This window comes from Cercospora kikuchii, assembly GCF_019650295.1.
Source record: "Cercospora kikuchii DNA, contig_00006, whole genome shotgun sequence".
NCBI classification, from domain to species: Eukaryota; Fungi; Ascomycota; class Dothideomycetes; order Mycosphaerellales; family Mycosphaerellaceae; genus Cercospora; species Cercospora kikuchii.
The window spans coordinates 226,355-244,396 of NW_025408587.1; the positions used below are offsets into that span (position 1 = coordinate 226,355).

An 18,042-nucleotide genomic window follows, 5' to 3' on the forward strand; every position below is an offset into this window, starting at 1 on the left:
GTCTAGACATCGCAAGCTTGAGTTGCCGGCTACATGTGGAGCAGTGGGGGCGAGCCGTCGGTCCATTCATATGCCGAAAAGCTGATCGGCATTGTAGCTCTTCAGCTCGTGGTTGGCCTACACTTCACCACAAGATGGAACATCTACAGCAACTTCCTCACTCGACCCATTCCTCGCGGCCGCTGAAGTCAAGAAGGGACAGCTTACTACGGGGAAACAAAGAAGACACTAGGATCTTGGACACGATGAGCTCTGCCGAGGTGATTCGAATGTTCTATCTATCTCGCATCTCCTCCTTGTTGAGCCAATCTGAGGCATCCTGTCAATGAAGCTCAGATGGGCGACAGGTCGAAGGTACTTGGAGACGTCAACGAGGCTGCAAGTATGCGACGTTTTGTCTGCTGTCCGACATTGCACAGCCTGCGGATGTTACTGTCGAAGCAGATCGCAATGAACATCAGTCCCACTTGGGAGCATGCTATATGTCTGCAAGCGGTGGCGTCTTATTGCCGTGGAGGATGACCTTCAGCTACTGGATCCGCAGGGTGGTAATAGCGTCCTTCCAGGTTCCCCAGCATTCTCCTGCATGCGAAGCTGCAAATACTAATCCCTCTGACCCGTGCTTCTTGTGGCCGTTTGCCAAGTGCCAAAGAGCGTGCCACGAGGGCCGTCAAGCCTCGGCCAATATCCGAGCATGAAGTTGTTTAGCTCACACTCCTGAAGCGAGACCACCTTAAAATCCAACACGTGTGTACCGTTTTTGCGAGCTCGGAGGGCATCAACGATTTCCCGGGGAGTAGTGCCCTCCGACGTCTTAGCAAGCATCCAGGAACCGTCGGTGTAAGGTCGCAGATGTGATTCATTATGTCTCATGATATGACATCGGACTCCTCTGGTGAGCGAGAACTCGATCGGTGGCTGAGTGATGAACATCCTGAAACAGGAAGCATATTCTGGCAAGTCGAGCAACGGAAGTTGAAGATAGGCGCGCGTGTTGGTCACCCAGCTGATGGTGAAGGCCAAACGGCAGATGATGAGTGGATTGAACGCGAGGCTAGACTTCTTGACCGCGTCTATCTCCCCAAAGCCCCACTTCTCAGCGAGTTGTGCGCTTAGTCTGCCAACCGGCACTGGTTTGACAGGAGTCAGATCGGGTCCAGGAGGGACTGTCTCGACGTTGGTGTCCTCCGCGTCGCCGGGGTTCAGAAAGAGAGCCTTGCGGATGCGAGTCGAAGAGTCCACGGCGCGCTTGCAGTCTTTGTTGATTCTCTGAGACAGGAGCAGGTCCTTGATAGGTAGTTCCAGAAGAATCGCTTCTAATAGCTCGCCGATGGCGAAGACTCGAGCCGCTGCCATTCCGCAAGCGCTGCAAATTGTCAAATTTGATTTGGCGGTGTTGCGAAAAGACCGGGAGAAAAGTAATTTACACCTTAGTATCGAGCTGGCGAAGCACGGTGTGTGCTAAGTGCTAGGTTTTAGAACACAGGGTTGTTGTTCGAAGGACGATAATGAGAAGGCGACCGCCGAACGCCATGGATTTCTCTTCACATGCACGCCAAGAAAGCAAATACTGCCCGGCAACCGGCAGTGACGTGGACGGGAATGGTCCTTGCGCGCAGGGAGATGTGAAGTGAGACGGCGTCGTGGCGGTGCTCTCTGCCTGCTGGTAAAAGAGAATGAGTAGCGTGTCTCGAGACCTGTGGGCATCGAGTCAAGAAGAATGGATGAGGAAGAAAGAAGTAACCAACAGCGAGCCAGCGTCAGTTGTTCTCATGGCAGATGGCTGTGAGCGTGGAAACCATATCTACAATGGCATAATAGCACAATTCAAACTGCTGAAATGTTCTCGAATTTGCACGGCTTTAGCCTTTGATTTCGGACAGCTGTGTACTCAACTGCTTGTAAACTAAGGGTCACCTGCGTTGCAGCATCATGACCGTAGGTGTGGCGCCCTAATGGTTTCCCATGCTGATTTCTCGCCCTCGGCACTCTTGCAACTATGACACGAGTCTTGCACCAAATAGTCCAACTCGAAGCAAGGCGAGTAGGGAGGTATAACGGTGAGCTGTCCAGATCTTGTAGACCAAGGCTCCATAGCTCACAGAGCAGTGTAATGATTTTTCAATGACACGCAAATCAACGAGGACAACGATAGCGGTGGATGATCGCGGTCCTCTTCTATCCTTCTTGGCATCTCCTCTGTAGCATTCGCGATGGTCTTTGTGAGCTTGCGGATAGTAGTGCCTTCGACCGACCGAGGAACCGAGTATGACCGTGCACATGAGTCGAATTTCACACCGCCGTCGGTTGGATATTTCCAATGGAGTTGAGTCGACGGAAAGTAAATCGGCGGCTGAGTTACAAGCATCTTGGAACAGGAAGCGATCTCTGGCATGCTGCACGTCTGTGGATAGATGTTCACATAAAAACCTCGAGTGGCACACAGCACCGTTTTAGAGACCAGGAGCGGATTCAGTGCCACGCCAGATTGTCTCACTGCAGCTACATCCTGTCCGACACTCATCTTTCTGGCCAGCTTCGCACTTAGCTTTCCGACAATTGCGTTGTGATAAGAACGACTGCGGTAAGAGTCCTCCTCGTCGATGGTCCAATCAGAATCGGAGTCAGAACCAGAATCAGAACCGGAATCGGAACCAGAGTCGGAATCAGAATTAGAAGCTGAATCAGAGGTCGACTCTAGAGATGGTTTCACGTCAGGGGTGATATATTCGACGTTGATATCTCCGCAGACTCCTGGAATGAAAAAGAGCGCCTTCTGTATGCGAACCGACGAGTCTACCGCGGTCTTGCAGGCTTTGTTGATTCTCTGTGAGAGCAGAAGGTCTTTAGTTGGAAGTTCCAGAAGGATCATTTCGACGAGTTCGCTGACGGCGAAGACTCGAGCAGCGGCAGCCATCTCGCGGTCACTGTCACTATCAACAGTCAGTCATGCTCGAGTGCGTTCCAGAAATGGCGACAGAGTGTCTCACATGGCGTTGGCGATGTGGCGGCGCAACTTGAGAGTTGGTTCCAGAGCGCAAGGTTGCTGTTTGCGAGAAGATAGCGCTTCGGCGACTGTCGAAGAGGATTCGAGGTGAAAGCGCGCCTTGTGAGTCGGTGCTGGAGCCCAATTTTGTTGTTCGGAAGATGTATGTGCATCGGTGACTGCTGGATAAGGGTCGAGTTTAGCGGCTGTGACGCGCATGACCTGTCACAAGCGCGTCCAGCAAACGAACTCTGTGCGGAAGTGATGACTGGGGCGACTGGGGATGACCTGACTCATATGCTGCAAAGGCGACTGATACGCAACAGGAGGGTATCTCATCCAAACATATCACGACCCAGAAACCTCACACTCACAACGCCGGCTTAGGCATCGTCTTCCCTTCTTTCTCCCACCCCTTTACTCTTCTCGCCTTCGCCTCCCTCACCAACCTCCCCGCCTCCTCAAACTCCACAGCCTTCAACTGCTTAACATCCACCTCTTCCTCCTTCCCAGTCTTCGCCGCAATCCTGGTCCCCTTTGTCACCAACCCCTCCCTCTCCTTCTCATCCGTACATTTCCTCGCCCAATTCCCCCAGCTCTGCACACACTTCTTACCAGTCGCCAGATGGGGCAACAACATCGCGAAACAATGCGGCATAGCTTCATACCATTCGAAATGTACTTTCACGCCTTGTTCCGCAGCGCGTTTTGCAACGATTAAACTCTCGTCTGTGAGGAGTTCGTCGCCAAGGCACATCCATAATGGTGGAGAATTGGACCAGTCGGAGGCCAAAAGGGGTGAAGTGAGTGGGTGATCGAGAAGACTAAGATCACAGAAGAGGTCGCCACGCGGAGGATCGGCGGGCCAGATTCCAGCTGGGTCGCGAGGGAAGCGGGAAACGGCATCGTCATGGTTTGCGGGTGGAAGGTAGTCGGTCTTTCCATTTGCTGTGATGCTAGGCATAGAGCGAGCTATGTCGAACCAGCCTGAGTTTGCTGAAGCACCGGCTGGGAGGGGAACGTGAACGTCCTTGCCGTGGAAGCGTACGAGAGGTACGCCTGTCGATGAGCGGTGAAGCTGCAAGAGGAGTTGAAGCAGGGCGAAGCTGAGATTTCCGCCTGCTGAGTCGCCTGCAAGAACGATCTTTTCTGCTGGAACTGCTTGGTGAAAGGATCCTGTGGGTGGGTATAGGAGGGACAGATAGACCTGAAATGCATCCAGAAGTTGGCCTGGGAAAGCTGTCTGCGGAGCAAGACGATACCGAACAGAGCACACTCTCCCCTTCGACTCCTTCGCCAGACGGCTTGTGAGAGCTCGGTGCGTTCGTGGATCGCAAAGATAGTATGCTCCGCCATGCAGATACAGAAACGTAACATCGCTAGTCCGCGTAGGCTCAGCCATCAAACGTTTATACTTCTCCTCTTCACCAATATCAGGCAGAGGTTCATCCTTCCCAGCGTCCGGTCTATACCCAGTCCATTCGACCTCAACGTCCACCAATTCAGGTTTCGTATAGCTCAACTCTTCCTTATTCGGCGCCATATCGTCCACAGCCTTAAACACAGCATGCCTCAACCCAGGCGCCTCACTGCCCTCCCCATCACTAGCCGGCGGCTTCGGTATAGTAGCATCCGCGATCCAAGTCTTGCCCTTCTTCCCCGGCTCTTTAATCGTCTGCGCCTGCACTTTCGATATCGCTGGAATCTTTTTCTTGGTGCTCCCATTCGATCCACCACTCATCATGTCCTTCAGCACCTTGACTGTCATTTCTGTTCGCAGATCCCAGTACTTCGAAGTAGGACTGAGGCCGAAAGTATGTTGCGCAGCCGCGTACGAGAGTCCTGGGATCTGCGGCGCCAGGAACTTGACCACAGCCATTGGGGAGTCCATCGTGGGCGATTTCTCGTTTGTCTGGTTCTAAAGTGAGAGTGGCGTCCGAGGCGCGTCGCCTGTGGTCTTTGAGCAGAATCTGTACTGCAACGAAGGAGGGGCAATAGACCTAGAAGAGAGCGAAAGATATAAAGTGAAGTTAAACGACTTACCGTCCGCGCAAACGAGCAGCCAGGCACGCGTCCTGTTCACATGCTCATGCTCAATGTCCGTCTGCGATTAGTGCGCGGGTGGGAAGTCGTCCGATCTCTGGCACAAGTCAATTCGTTCGCTCCGAGTTCGTACACGTCCGAGCAACGTCATGCCGAGGCAGCGCGTGGCGCCGACATGAGACATCGTCGTTACTTGCCGAGTGTACGATGTACATGTCCGGGAAGTGGCTGTTCAGAAAATGCGGGCAGAACGGCGGACGCTGCAAGTTGGGGCGTGGCCGGTCTGTATCGTTCGCAACTCTGTGCTGGCGGGCGCTCCCTGCTAGATTCTCATGTCATGAAACAGAACAACGAATTTGGAGACCATTGTTGGTGTGCTAAACCTTTTCCATTTTTTATTGTCATTATTTCATCTATGCATACAATCCCCATTGCCATTCTGATCGTTTTGGGGTATCAAAAAACTCCGCTCTCGTTTTTGGTGATATTACAGCCGAGGAGGCAGAAACACGCACCCTCCCATCCCAAGACAATTTGGTCCTCTAAGTCCCTTGGCAAGACAATTGCCGAAAACTTTTGACTGTTTTTGATGTTTGAAACGCTTTCTTCTGCTGGCGGCCAGGATACTCATGGATTGTGAGACAAGGAAAGCCAATGAGTGTGATGTTGGAACCCTTGATCTGAAGGGAAAGCACAAAGGCCTAACAGAGAGTGTACGTCGCAGAACTGCGCAACAGAAGATGGATCAACGCCTGTCGGGGCTAGCCATCTGTTGCGCAGGACTCCCGTGGGTTCTCAGATATGACTGGTGTAGTCTGTCGGATATCCGACATAGCTCATCTCAGCGTCATGGCTTCGTTCCGATTCTTGATGCCGAACGCTTCTGCGAATTCCGCCCACGCACCTACGAGGGCTTCATCAGCTTGGAAGGGTCGGCTCCACGGTTGAGAATCTCCTCAGTGAGCAGCTTCTCCTTCTCCTGGTACAACAGCTTGTAGGCATGACGAATGGTGCTGTCGCTGACTTTCGCAACATTCATGATGTCCTTGGGAGACTTGGGGTTACCCATGAGCATGCTTGCCATGAAGATGCAAGCAGCTGCGGAGGACAGTGGTGAACGACCTGCGAGCGCTCCCGTCTTGGTCATAACAGTAGCCAGAGCGGTAGCCACATTCGTGCTTCGCTGATCCATATCGAGCTGGCTGCAGTAACGCTGGCACAGGTCGGCGGGATCGGCGGTCGTGGTGGTGACGCCCTGGCCATAGACTAAAAGGTGTCAGTACTGCAAAGACGAGGTTAATGAGCAACGTCGAGCGCTTACCGTCAGGAGCAGCATTGGGCTTAGCAGCATCAGCCTTGGCCTTATTGCGCAGGAACTCATTCAGGAGCTTGTAGATGCGTCCAATCTCCTTCTTCGAAACACCGGTAAGCTCCATCATTTCCCTAAATGATCGGCTCAGGCCGTTTCGGCGGCACGCAAAGAATATGCATCCAGCGATCAGAGAGTCCTGACTCTTGCCTTTGAAAAGACGACTCTCTTCGGCATCCTTGTAGATGTGCTTGGCACTATCAGAAACAGTACTTGGAAGCTGCCAGCCATCGCACAATGCGCCAATCTGCTTGTAAGCCTGCAACAGACTCTTGTTTCCCTTGTCCAGATTTGCCTTGTTCTGAGCACGATGAAGATCCTTCGCGCGCATGCCACCGTCTCCGAATGCGATGTTGGTGTTCAGTTGTGCGCCGTTAAGCAGAGCGTTCGGACCATCTCCGACACGACTGGGATCATCGTTACCCTGGTCGTCGTTCGAGAAGGTCCGCCATTCGCTGCTGGTGTCGATCACGCGCTCCTGCAGTACGAGGCCGCAGCTCCCGCAGATGAGGTCGCCGCTGGCATGGTCCTCACGGAGATCGGGTGGATCCTCGCGGCAGTCCTTGCAGATGAGGCGAACGTTCAGGTTCTCGCGCCACTCGTCGTCTTGCGGCGGAGCCATGACGGGGTCAGGTACCGCACCCGGAGAAAGGACCTGTGTCATCAGGGCTAGAGGCTTGCGCACTGTGTAGCTCTTCTTGATCGAATCCTCAAAGCGTGCCGTTGCACGCTTTCTGATGCCTTTGGAGCTCTTCTGGAGCTTGTAGTTTTTGGCAAAGCAACGAATGAAGAGTGGGGAATGCGTTTTGGCGGTAGTGACGAGTGAAGCAGAAGCGACCGCGACTTCAAGCGTGAGGTCGCAGCTAAGGACCCACCAAAGTTAGCGCATACGCCAGAATGTGGTAGTGGGAGGAGGATGCGGAGGAGAGGTCGCTGTGACGGAATGATGTGGCGCGGTGATTGTGAATGTGATCGCGAGTGCGGTTCTTTGTGCGCGCGACACAAAGGCGCAAACAGCTCTAGTTCTACGAAGGAATGCGGTGCACGTACCCTCACACTCCGTTGACGGGCGACGAACGAACCGATATTCGGTTCAGATGCGCGTACTCGAGTCGAGCGAGCGACGGTGCGGAGTGAGAGGATGCGGTGGTGAGGGATGCGCTGCAAAGGCCGGCCGTTGACCAGTGAAGGTGTCCGTGAGAATTTGCGACGAGAGTCAAGTGGTATGACGGGTGTCGCAGGTCTCAGTAGACGGCGGCCGGTAGATTGTGCGAGTCTCGCGAAAACCAGTTGCCAGCAACTCGTTTGATGCAGTGGTGATGTCTGTGGTTTCGGCGGCGAGACGGGCGTTCTCTGAGGCAGGGAGCGGTGGAGGGTGGAGAGGTTGTCGAGGGTGAAGAAGAAGTGGACGGCGACAGCGAGAAGAGGCTGAGTTGACTGCGAGCCGAAAGTGAGTGTCACGTGACGCGAGAACTTTGTGGAGCAAGAACGACCCGAGCTTGCACGACTTCACGGCCGCGAGCATTGAGAGCACCGCCATTGCACCTCATTCACCACCGCTCACCATGCAGGCAATCAGAGTCTCGGTATGCTCGTTCCGCTGACCTTGTGATCTGCAGCATGCTGACCACCTACAGCGCAACGCGCTCGCCCGAGCTGCGACCAAGCAGAATGCCGTCTCCTTCCGCCGCACCTTCATCGCGACTCCAGTCCGCTCGGGTACGATCCCAACACATCCCGACAGCATGCAATATATAGCCTAACTTGCTCCCAGCCGATCTCGTCCAGGACATGTACTTGAAGGAGCTGAAGGCGTACAAGCCAGCTCCACTGAAGGCCAACGATGCCGAGGGCCAAGTGCAAAAGTTCGCCGTCCCAAAGCCACCACAATCCCCAGAAGAGGCAGACCTCCAGAGCGGCCTTCAAGAATACGAGCAGTCGACCCCAGAAGTCCAGGGCGCGTCGAGCGATGCCAGCGCAGCACCCGTTGAGCAGGATTGGTTTGTCGAGGAGGAAGAAGAGGCCGAGGCGCATCACTAGAGCGTGCGTGTACACGAGGGGCAGTGGATATTGAGGAGGCATGTAACATACTACAGTGAAGCAAAAAGCCAATACCAGTTGAGATGTACATGTGGGATACAGAGTTGTTGTTTCATCCCTTCCACAAGCCCGCACCATGCGCGCCAGGTAAGGAGTCTTTTGGAGTGCTCAATGGGCACGGAGGTGACTTGCGGATCTCTCCGGCTACTATCCTTCGCAGTTCGAGAGCAGCAACAAGCACAAGGTGCTCTGAATGTTTCCGCAGCTCGATCTCTCAGGACCCGATCACGTGACAAGACAACAAGAATGTGGCAATGGCCCGCTCGATGGGGAGATCTTTACTATACGCAAAAGCACTGGTCTTTGCCATATCGTCTCCGAAAAACAGCTGAAGCTTGGTTGTCTTTCGTGACAGTGAAAGCACTGGCCAATACGGAAAGGAAGTGGTCATACCCGATATCCGAGCCCGGCTGTCGATATTTCCTTGCCAGACCCAAGTTAGGTCACTCAGAGACCTAATTTTCTTTAGGGTACGAAACCTCAACGCGGATCGTATTTCGAACAGGACACTGTCTGACACGAGAGCCGTTGTCATCCGCGCACTTCACAGAAAACGATGTCTATGAAGACGTAAAAGGGAGTAAGATTCTCGAGTCTCCAATTGTTATATTAATACCTTCGAGACAGCAGACCCTTCCAAGCCCCACGCTAAGAGAAATCCTTCTTCGAAATCAACACCATGAACATCATCTTCCTGCTCTCAGCTCTCCTCACCTACATCTCAACATCCTCCGCCTTGCTCTACTGCTGCCTCCCCGGAACAATCCAATCAGGACTCACATGCCGTACGGAAGCATCAATCAAATGCGTAAGGCCACCTCCACATCAAACTTGAATACACCTGATCTACAGCATCAAAATCTGCCTCTCGCAAAAGCCAAGCTGATATTGACTATGTTTTCGATTCTGTAGTGCTCAACAAACACTTACAAAAGCTGCGCGAACCGCGGTACTTTTACGGAAGTCGCGTACAACATCGACCTTAGTAACGTTGATTGCAAGGGCGGTGGAAAGTTGGCCTGTGTTTTGTGAGGATGTTGCGGAGTATACCAGAGATCAAAATTGGTACGAGAAAGATCCCATCAAGCAAAAGGTGAAACGAGTGTGATTTGCAATACAGAAGTGACTCCAAAAAAATGCTACCCCGTCATCCCAACCGCGCAAGACCCCAACACTCTATTTTGTCGCATGTGAGGCGTAACAAGGGCGTCCCCAAGAATTTCCTCACAGTGCGGTCACAGTACTTAGTAACGACAGTGAGAGCTCCGCACAAGAAGTAATCTAGCAGTTTCCTGGGTCGGCCCTTTAATTTCCACGTTAGCACGAATGTTCCTCAGCCGAATGGCAATGACCACGAAAATCACTCACTTGAATCGCCAGCCAGCAACAGTGGACTCTCCACCCTTGCCGCATCCAAAGATCTCGTTGGTGAGGCGGTTGTAGCAATCGTCGTTTCCGAGATCAAAGCCAGTGTTGGAGTTGAGGTTTTGCACCTCGAAGAGGAGTCCAAGGCTTCTGGAGCCGCTGCGAGGACACATGGATTTGGCCTGGCGAGGAGCAAAGTTGCCCGTGAACATGCCGCCGTTGGCGTAGCAGGCGTCCCAGACGAAGGAGCGGGCTTCTTCGGTGTTTGGCCAGTCGTCGCCGGAGCCGTAGCAGGTGGCACTAACGCCTCCAAGGGACATGATGCTGCCAATGGTGGCGAGGATGGTGGTGGTCTTCATTTTTGGTGGAGGTGTTGAAGTGGTGATCGGGAAACGATTTGTAGGTTTTGTGATGGGATCTGAGAGTTTGGAGTGGTGATGAAGGCGCTGATGTCGATGTCAAGGTGCGCAGAGCCTGCCTCTTTATATCTTATTACAGGCAAGCTGCCTTCCGACCGGCATCCATGTCTCGTTCCAGTGTGAGCCGAATCGCTTCACACCGGCGCCAATGTGTCTCGTTCCATATTCAGCCGAGTCATTGAGCAATGCCCACCTGACAATCTGTACACACTGGGCCCCAGGCCCTCCGTTACACGTATTCGCTTGCCTAGTGCTTGTTGGGAAGGTGCTTGCCACCAATGACATGCGTCCCGCAATAGTATACAGCAATGAACTGCATGAGGCTGAGAGCTTGAGCCCCATGCAACGGTTCAGCTTGCACAGTATAGTAATGTTTCTTGGCACCCCAAGAATGCCAAGCAGTCGTCAAAGAGAAATAGGTGGTGCTGCGCGATCCTTCGAGGACTTAGGGAGGCTGACGAGTTACACAAAGCTGGGTTGGCCTTATATGGGAATGACTCCACTCGGGTCATCGAGCAGCCGAGTCAAAGACCGCAGTTGCACCAAATTGAGGTACAGAGTCTAGAAGAATGCTGCTCGTGTAAGAGGGGCTGCATATGCGCCAAAGAGGGCCCTAGATGATTCGAGATTGTGTCGACGGGCAATCTTGTCCGCTTCTTCGCCGATTTTATTTACAGGTATTCCTTCCTGTTTGAGCTTTTGGGTTGCCTGACATCAGCCAATCCTCACGTCTGAGCCTCAAAATTATGGATCTCGTATTGTCTCCAGAGAGCAATGACTGCATCTACGAGTGTTACGTTGAGTACATGATAGTGTTGCGGAGATGTACCTTACTTCCAGCGCTGCGCATGAGAAAGCTCTCGCGTCTGCGACATCGTGCGTGCCTGTGTAGCACAGCCTTGATTCATTCCGCCGTGCTTGTACGGAATTAAGAGCTAAGCTCACCGGTCTTCCACCAGCTGAGACCAAGTGAAAGTGAACCCGAGCGCAAGCATATGAAACGATTTCTCATTTCGGTCTTGCGCTACCATTCTTCACATTTCCAATTAGCGAATGAGTGCCAATTGCATCGTGATCTTGGTCGTGACGAGAAGTGCGCATGGTCTCAATTTTTGCTACGGTGTCGCCGCTGCCTGTCAGGCTCGTTCCCTATGTGGACGCTTCGATGTGCAAGGTCAGTCCTCACGCAGCAATCAGCTCCTGGCAGCATGTACTTCAAACATGCGCAACACAGCAAGGGATATGACCGGGTTCCCAATGATAGCATCATGCAAACCATTTTGCAAGGTCTCTGCCTGGAGCGGACCATACTCTGTCCTCCATTCTACCACTGTCGCCGCATAACAAGATCGAGCGTTGACTTGGATTTTGCCTCGTCCAGCTCCGCATAGGTAATGCCTGTGCTTGCGAGGCGTTCACCGCATGCCAGAACAATTGGAGGTATGCGTACAAGAGATGTCATCATTCGTCCCCGGTATGGAAAGACGCGATTTGATACGGCAAGTTGTGCACCAGGTGATTTGGGCAGGCTAGCAGCTCCAAAATTCAAGCCGGAATGTTGCGAGCGAGCCGACGAAACTTGCGGCTTATCTTGCGACTTGGATAAACATTTTCGAGTGGTGGATATGTCCTGTAAGCTACATTTGAGGCACTGTTTTGGCTGTCAAGCGAATGGCATCGATTCTGGATGTTGTTGATTTTGTGGACGTGCACGTGGACGTGGACAGTCAAGTCAAGGTTGCAGGCGCCGAGCGTGCCGCTCGGCTCGTCGGCTCGGGGCGAGACGGTGCTTCCGATTTCATATTGTCGACCGGGTTCTTCATGCCCCATCTTTCGTCCTTTGCCTGCGAATGATGGATGAGAATTGGTAGACGATGGAAGCGTCAAACGCTACAACAATTTGCACTCTGGTCGGAAACAAGTACTGGTACCTGAAATACAGTAGTCGCATTCAAAGCTGCACAGAAATTCGTTCAAGCACAGCCAATTGTGGAAAGAGCAAGCAGGACCACGAACGGCCAGCTATACTTCTTGCAAGCAGTCAACATCGGCACTTCCGGCATCTGCTATCATATGTCACCTGCGACGAGGGTTCTCCGGCCCAACCAGTTCTTGTGGTTCCTTGACCACGGCCAACTGGAGCTGACGAAGTTGCACCGACGGCTTTTCGTTGGCACAGAGAGTCATTTCGCTTGCCATTACGAACGCATGTGAGAGAACTGCGACCGGAACGTCTTCCATACACTATTTGCCCTCCCTCGAATGCTACAGCGGACCGCAACGCAATTTGCACTATGCCGAAAGCGCACTGGGGTCCAGTACCGATTCGGAGCCTTCCCACTGGGGTCTTCAGTGGTGCCTGTCTGCAGAGATCATTCCTCCGTCACGACACTCCAATGACATTGACAGCGCGGGAAAGCTAGCCCAAAAGGTCGCATTGCTTTCCAAGGAAAAGTATCTTTGCACGATCTTCCTCAAACCTCAGCAACTTATCTTTCAGTGATACTTGGATATCTGTTGGACCTGGTCGCAATCCTGTGATCTTTCCATCTTGCTGGAGCGCAGAAGACGCTGCAAACTCGTACCAGTGGTGTACGCCGTACGTCCTCCGTAGTTTGTGAATCATCATCACTTCTACGTTACACCAAGCTCGATGATAGTACTTATCATCTACCACGCTGATAACCGCATCACATTGCGCCAGCAGCATGGGCAGAGCAGCTACACCGGACTCTTGATGTTCCGGGTCGATACACGCGAAATCGATCCAAATGCCTAGCTTCTGCGGGTCTACAGAAGGGTGCAATGCTAAGAATCGTTCAATCGCCCGTAGAATGTGCTGGTGCTGTGTGTTCTCCTCGTCGTCAGGCTCACGAGCCCATGGATCGGCATTGATCCAACGATAGGAGAAGAATAAGAAGAAATCATCGGCAGTGGTTCTTGGACAATACGAACGCGTCAGTCCGGCATTCGATCGCGGCAACCTTCCATGCTTGGCCAAGTCGGAGTATCTCACGTACTTGAAAGGGTCGAACGCCCGACATTTCGCTGGATCTTTTGCCAGTGCCTCGGCATATGCTCTCCTGATCTTGGATATGGCCTTGTCTCCGGCACCTATCAGCGTAGGATGCACTAACTCCTGATAGATCTCGCGGAAGTGCTTACGCAATCTTGCTTCGCGGAGGCGCTGATGAATCTCGCCACTGGCTTTTTGCTCCAGATTGCTCCGAAGGGCCGCGACGATGATGGCTTCAGCTTCTAGATCACCATTGATCACAGCGTAATCCAATGCGGAGCATCCGTCCTCGTCTGCGCGCTCGAAGTTGGCACCGACACTTGCCAGATTTCGCAAGCACTGGCGGTTGTGCTCGGATGAAGTTTTGCAGAAAGCAACAGCAGGACTGATGCTTCGATGATGATTGAAATGGACCAGAGCTTCTTGATGACTGCCACTCAGAAGCAGCATTCGGCCATACACATAGTGCCATTTCGCCACTTCTTCGACGTCTGAAACATCGTGCTTGCTCAACAAGAGATCGAACTCATCAATAACGGCCTGCTTGTATCTCGACATGCCTTCCAAATCCAATCTTGACTCGCAGAGAGCTTGCGCTCTCTCAAGCACTACGAACGCTTGCTGCCACTGGCCCTTTCGAATATGATCACGACTTTGCGCCAAGTAGTCTTCCCATTGTCGCATACTCTCAACAAGCACTGATAATGCACGCGGAGTGAACTCAGGAGCATCACGGACTTGTATGTGCTCCGCTGATTTGGCAGGACCCAATACAGGCGCATCCTCAACAAATCCCTGAGATCCATCGAACAGGAACATAGTGGCATGGAACATCTCAGGGCTCACCTCCGAGCTGTGAAGACTCCCAGCCGGCATGGAGTAGCTCATATTGCGCTCATGGGAAGCAGTCCTTCCGCGCTCAGCCTTCATGAAGTTGCCTGTGTTCACGACCTTCGAATACGTCTGACTGTGTGTGTATGCGGAACTCACGCAGGCTCCAGAACTCCAAGCAAGAGCGTATCTGGCATGTGTGGCAAGGTCGGCTGTAGCGACAGGCTCAGCTGCGTACGTGTGGTCTGTGCCTTTGCCAGCCAATATCCAACTTTGTGCAAACGGTTGATGCGAATGAACCGCGAATTCAGGCACTCCTCTTTTCCCATCTGGAAGCCAAATATGCAAGCGGAACAAGAGGTCGATTTTGCCATCCTCCACCACACTGCATAGAGGAACGTTAACGAAGCCCTGCGCGCTGCGACTGATCCGCAGTCCATATCTTTGCATCTCTTCACTCTGCAATACGTCGCTGATCAGACTCCATACAAATGCAAGCTCTCCTTCAGAGGCCACCTCTTGACGCTGTGACTTTGAGACCATTAAAGCAATTGCAATGGTCAGGTTGGCAAGCCGCCGAACATTTATGTTGCTTTGTTGGAGTTCCCGACCTGCTTCTGCGTGCCATTCAGAGGCAGTCCGAGGTCTTTCCGGCTGTTGCGAAAACAACACGAGCACGGAAGCAACTTCATCAGACGGAGCCTTGATCACAGTTGAGACTCCATGCAAAACCTTTGGAAGAAGCCTCCAGTCTAATTTGCAGCTGCTGGGATCTGGCAGATCCAGAGTTTGTTGCAATCTGCATGTCGTCGTGTGGTATCGCCTGGAAAGACTAGGTGGGTAATGGCCTGAGTTTCGAGCAACGCTGGACCGCCTGTTATTGGCAGAGAGCTTCGTGAGCACCATGGGTGCCACAAATAATCTTGGCCGCCGCATTGCGGGATTAAAAAGACTTCGACATGCCATACGAATCTGATAGTTCGGCATTTCGGCGACTTTTTCAGAGAGCAAATGTCGTGTCCGTTGCGAAGCCTAGCCTTTCTTCCAAGTAACATGCTCGCCATATTTGGATGTTCGCTGTGGCGACACAACGACTGCTGAGGCGTGGGTGATACACTGAGACTCTCACAGCCACGATGCATATCAATAAGCCAGCTGCATGCAGCTGGGCATGCCCACCGAATCCTCTTATATTGGCATATGGGCTGGACTAGTCGCGCCACGTGGGACGGACAAGCTCTTGCCCGTGCGATATCCATCCCGATGGAGGGTGTACGAACCCATGATACTTCTCAGCCCTGTTCCCCAGTGGCCATCATCCACAGAAGGGCGTCAGCTGTTCCCCACACCCGGCTGGGAACAGAAGTAGTTTTAAGACTTGGCCGTCATTTGATCGTCATATCTTGCGTACCTCAACAGCATGCGATCAGGACACTCACCATCGAGTCGCTTTTCCTGATACTTGTGGAGGCCCGTGAATTCCACTGAGGCACCGTGAAGAGCTCGGGCGAAGAAGATATTGCAACGCGCAACCCATGTCTGTCACCGCACAAAGGAGTATCGAGGGCGTCAGCTAGCGAGGCTCGGTTAAATGCATCAACGACAAAAAGTGCTGGGTGGCTTCAGCCAAAGCGAATAAGTGCATGCATCTTTCGAGCTCGATCCACACGCAATATGCAGAGCTGGGAGGAGAACCCATCTTCTGCATTGTGATCTTTCTCTCCCTACACGCACTTCTAAGACGTGCCTGGACTAGTGAATTGGCTTCATGAACGACGGTCTCGTCAAATTCGAAGGTCTCATAAACCGTGCAGCTCAGCACAAGCAAGCTGCACAATGGGAGCTCGCTGAGAACTATCTGAGAGATGCAGCCAAGCTGTGTAGCAATCCTCGGTTCCCAAATCATAATCAGAACAATGTCAGAGTCGAGTTGGAGCTGGCCGAGGTCTTGCGACGCCATGGAAACTTTGCGGAGGCGATCAAGTCGCAGGAAAGGCTAGTTAATTTGAGGGAGATCGATGAAATGCGAAAGACAAAGATATATGGAGAGCTGGGTGTGAACTACAGACACACTAACAGGATCGGAGATGCTATTGAAGCTTTCCAGAAGCATTACAATCTGGCTGCGAAATTGGAGTTCGAGATGCGTGCAGAAATCTGTCGGTCCACGAGCAACCTTGGGATAGCCAAACTTCAGCTGTTCTTGCAGGACGTGACGAAGACGGTCTATCTCGATGACTCTATAAACCTGCAAAAAGAACGCATCCGGACATCGGAAAAGCTGCTCGATGACTTAAAAACGACGTTCGCTTCAGCCACCAAAGACGACGCAGCGATGGTTGATGTTGGCATCAACAAGGCTTGGCGATCACTCTGGCGTGATCGATTGAGCATGTGGAGAGCTATTGGCATGTCCAGGATAGTACTCTCATACGTCGCCGCGAAGAAGTTTGACATTGCCGTAACCGCCGGTCTGGATGCCGTGAATACCAGCAGCGCTCCGGATGCTACTTGGGCCGACCCGACAGTCAAAGCCTTATGTCGATTCTCTTACGGATATGCCTTGCAAGCGAACGATCAGATACCAGAGGCGAAGATCCAATTCTCATACCCAGCTGGTGCCACTGCGAAGTGTACGCCCGCCATTGCGTTGTGCAAGGAGTGTTCTGATGAGAACAGAGGGTACCTGAAGATGGTGATCGACTCAGGTGCAGACTTGACCGCCTACGACGAAGTCGGCTACAATGCACTGGATTACGCAATTTTCGCCAACGATACCAAAACGGTCACGATGCTCAAGGATGCTCTTGCTCGTCAATTCGGGGTCGATAAGCAAGCAGAGGAGATCCGAGCGGCGGAGATCCGTAAATATTTCCGTGAGATCTTTCATTCACAGTTCCGACCAATTCTACGAGAGGGACGAACGGATTGCATCAAAATGTTGAGGGCCAAGTTCACGGAACTCTTGAGGAAGGACCCCGGGAAGCGCACTCGATTTGACAAGCTTCGTCTCGTCTCGTATGAAGACTTCAAGGATCGACAAGCACTGCCTAGATGGAACATGGACGACAGTTTCACTCGCGAGTTCGATCAGATCGTGGCATCGGGAGCTCGTGTTCCTTTCCTGATATTCTTCTCGTATCGCTGGATCGGCAAAGAGACAGATCCTTCCAGCAAGAATCCCGATAGTCCCGACAATTATCAGTATCGTCGAATGCTGGATGCTCTCGAGCAGATCATAGACAGGTATCCCGATATCGAGTCTCAGGACATCTACATTTGGCTGGTAAGTGTCAAAAACACTCTGTACTCAGGACGCCGTCTTGCTAAACAAACGCGTCGAATAGGACTGTGCTTGCATTGATCAAGAAGATATTGAAGTCGGCAGGCGAGATCGAGGCATCAACACGCTGCCAATCGTCGTTGCACAATGCGATGCAATGATCAGTATTACAGATGATCAATACCCGAGCAGAGCATGGTGTGCAGTCGAGACGATGATCATGCAAACTCTGAAGGAGAGCTCAAACTACCATCATTGGTATGTGCACACGCTGCTTGATGCAACGACCAGAGACCCTTGGGGAATGCTTGAGCCGGGACCGGATCGACGACAGCACGTTAATCGGCCATCGCTGTTGAGTTTGAGTGTTGAGAGCGATCGGCGCTACATTGAATTCCTCGAAAGACAGAGCATGTTGCTTGGTGAAGCTGGGGCTAGGACATGAAGCCTGAATTTCATTTGATCATGAGCACAATGACGTTGGTGGGTGCGTTTGCAGCGTTTGTGCTGCAGATCCATAAAGATTTACGACATGTATGTCATGTCATCGATCCGGGTGCACCTGGTCTGATGCTATCCGCGTTTGGGATCCATACATGGCGACTTCCATGTGGTGCAAGATGGGAAGCA

General features: G+C 52.5%; 8 protein-coding genes across 8 annotated transcripts; 2 read left to right on the forward strand and 6 right to left on the reverse strand.

Moving 5' to 3' along the window:
- Nucleotides 1–603: 603 nt before the first annotated feature.
- On the reverse strand, nucleotides 604–1,356 carry CKM354_000902900 (uncharacterized protein; the record flags this gene model as incomplete). The annotated part of the gene is made up of 1 exon (XM_044804433.1): nucleotides 604–1,356. One exon carries the CDS (start codon nucleotides 1,354–1,356, stop codon nucleotides 604–606), a length of 753 nt encoding a protein of 250 aa, XP_044660368.1.
- A 742-nt stretch (nucleotides 1,357–2,098) lies between these two features.
- CKM354_000903000 (uncharacterized protein) lies at nucleotides 2,099–2,917 on the reverse strand (the record flags this gene model as incomplete). Its single annotated transcript, XM_044804434.1, has 1 exon — nucleotides 2,099–2,917. The coding sequence occupies one exon, from the start codon at nucleotides 2,915–2,917 to the stop codon at nucleotides 2,099–2,101; it is 819 nt and encodes a 272-aa protein (XP_044660369.1).
- A 439-nt stretch (nucleotides 2,918–3,356) lies between these two features.
- On the reverse strand, nucleotides 3,357–4,877 carry CKM354_000903100 (uncharacterized protein; the record flags this gene model as incomplete). The annotated part of the gene is made up of 1 exon (XM_044804435.1): nucleotides 3,357–4,877. One exon carries the CDS (start codon nucleotides 4,875–4,877, stop codon nucleotides 3,357–3,359), a length of 1,521 nt encoding a protein of 506 aa, XP_044660370.1.
- A 1,056-nt stretch (nucleotides 4,878–5,933) lies between these two features.
- CKM354_000903200 (transcription factor TFIIB) lies at nucleotides 5,934–7,062 on the reverse strand (the record flags this gene model as incomplete). Its single annotated transcript, XM_044804436.1, has 2 exons — nucleotides 5,934–6,295; nucleotides 6,351–7,062. 2 exons carry the CDS (start codon nucleotides 7,060–7,062, stop codon nucleotides 5,934–5,936), a joined length of 1,074 nt encoding a protein of 357 aa, XP_044660371.1.
- A 901-nt stretch (nucleotides 7,063–7,963) lies between these two features.
- Nucleotides 7,964–8,438, forward strand: CKM354_000903300 (F1F0 ATP synthase subunit h; the record flags this gene model as incomplete). Its single annotated transcript, XM_044804437.1, has 3 exons — nucleotides 7,964–7,984; nucleotides 8,036–8,117; nucleotides 8,173–8,438. 3 exons carry the CDS (start codon nucleotides 7,964–7,966, stop codon nucleotides 8,436–8,438), a joined length of 369 nt encoding a protein of 122 aa, XP_044660372.1.
- Nucleotides 8,439–9,779: 1,341 nt separating this feature from the next.
- CKM354_000903400 (uncharacterized protein) lies at nucleotides 9,780–10,222 on the reverse strand (the record flags this gene model as incomplete). Its single annotated transcript, XM_044804438.1, has 2 exons — nucleotides 9,780–9,801; nucleotides 9,867–10,222. 2 exons carry the CDS (start codon nucleotides 10,220–10,222, stop codon nucleotides 9,780–9,782), a joined length of 378 nt encoding a protein of 125 aa, XP_044660373.1.
- Nucleotides 10,223–12,701: 2,479 nt separating this feature from the next.
- Nucleotides 12,702–15,116, reverse strand: CKM354_000903500 (uncharacterized protein; the record flags this gene model as incomplete). The annotated part of the gene is made up of 1 exon (XM_044804439.1): nucleotides 12,702–15,116. One exon carries the CDS (start codon nucleotides 15,114–15,116, stop codon nucleotides 12,702–12,704), a length of 2,415 nt encoding a protein of 804 aa, XP_044660374.1.
- Nucleotides 15,117–15,897: 781 nt separating this feature from the next.
- CKM354_000903600 (uncharacterized protein) lies at nucleotides 15,898–17,857 on the forward strand (the record flags this gene model as incomplete). The annotated part of the gene is made up of 2 exons (XM_044804440.1): nucleotides 15,898–17,415; nucleotides 17,477–17,857. The coding sequence occupies 2 exons, from the start codon at nucleotides 15,898–15,900 to the stop codon at nucleotides 17,855–17,857; spliced, it is 1,899 nt and encodes a 632-aa protein (XP_044660375.1).
- Between the last annotated feature and the right edge of the window lie 185 nt (nucleotides 17,858–18,042).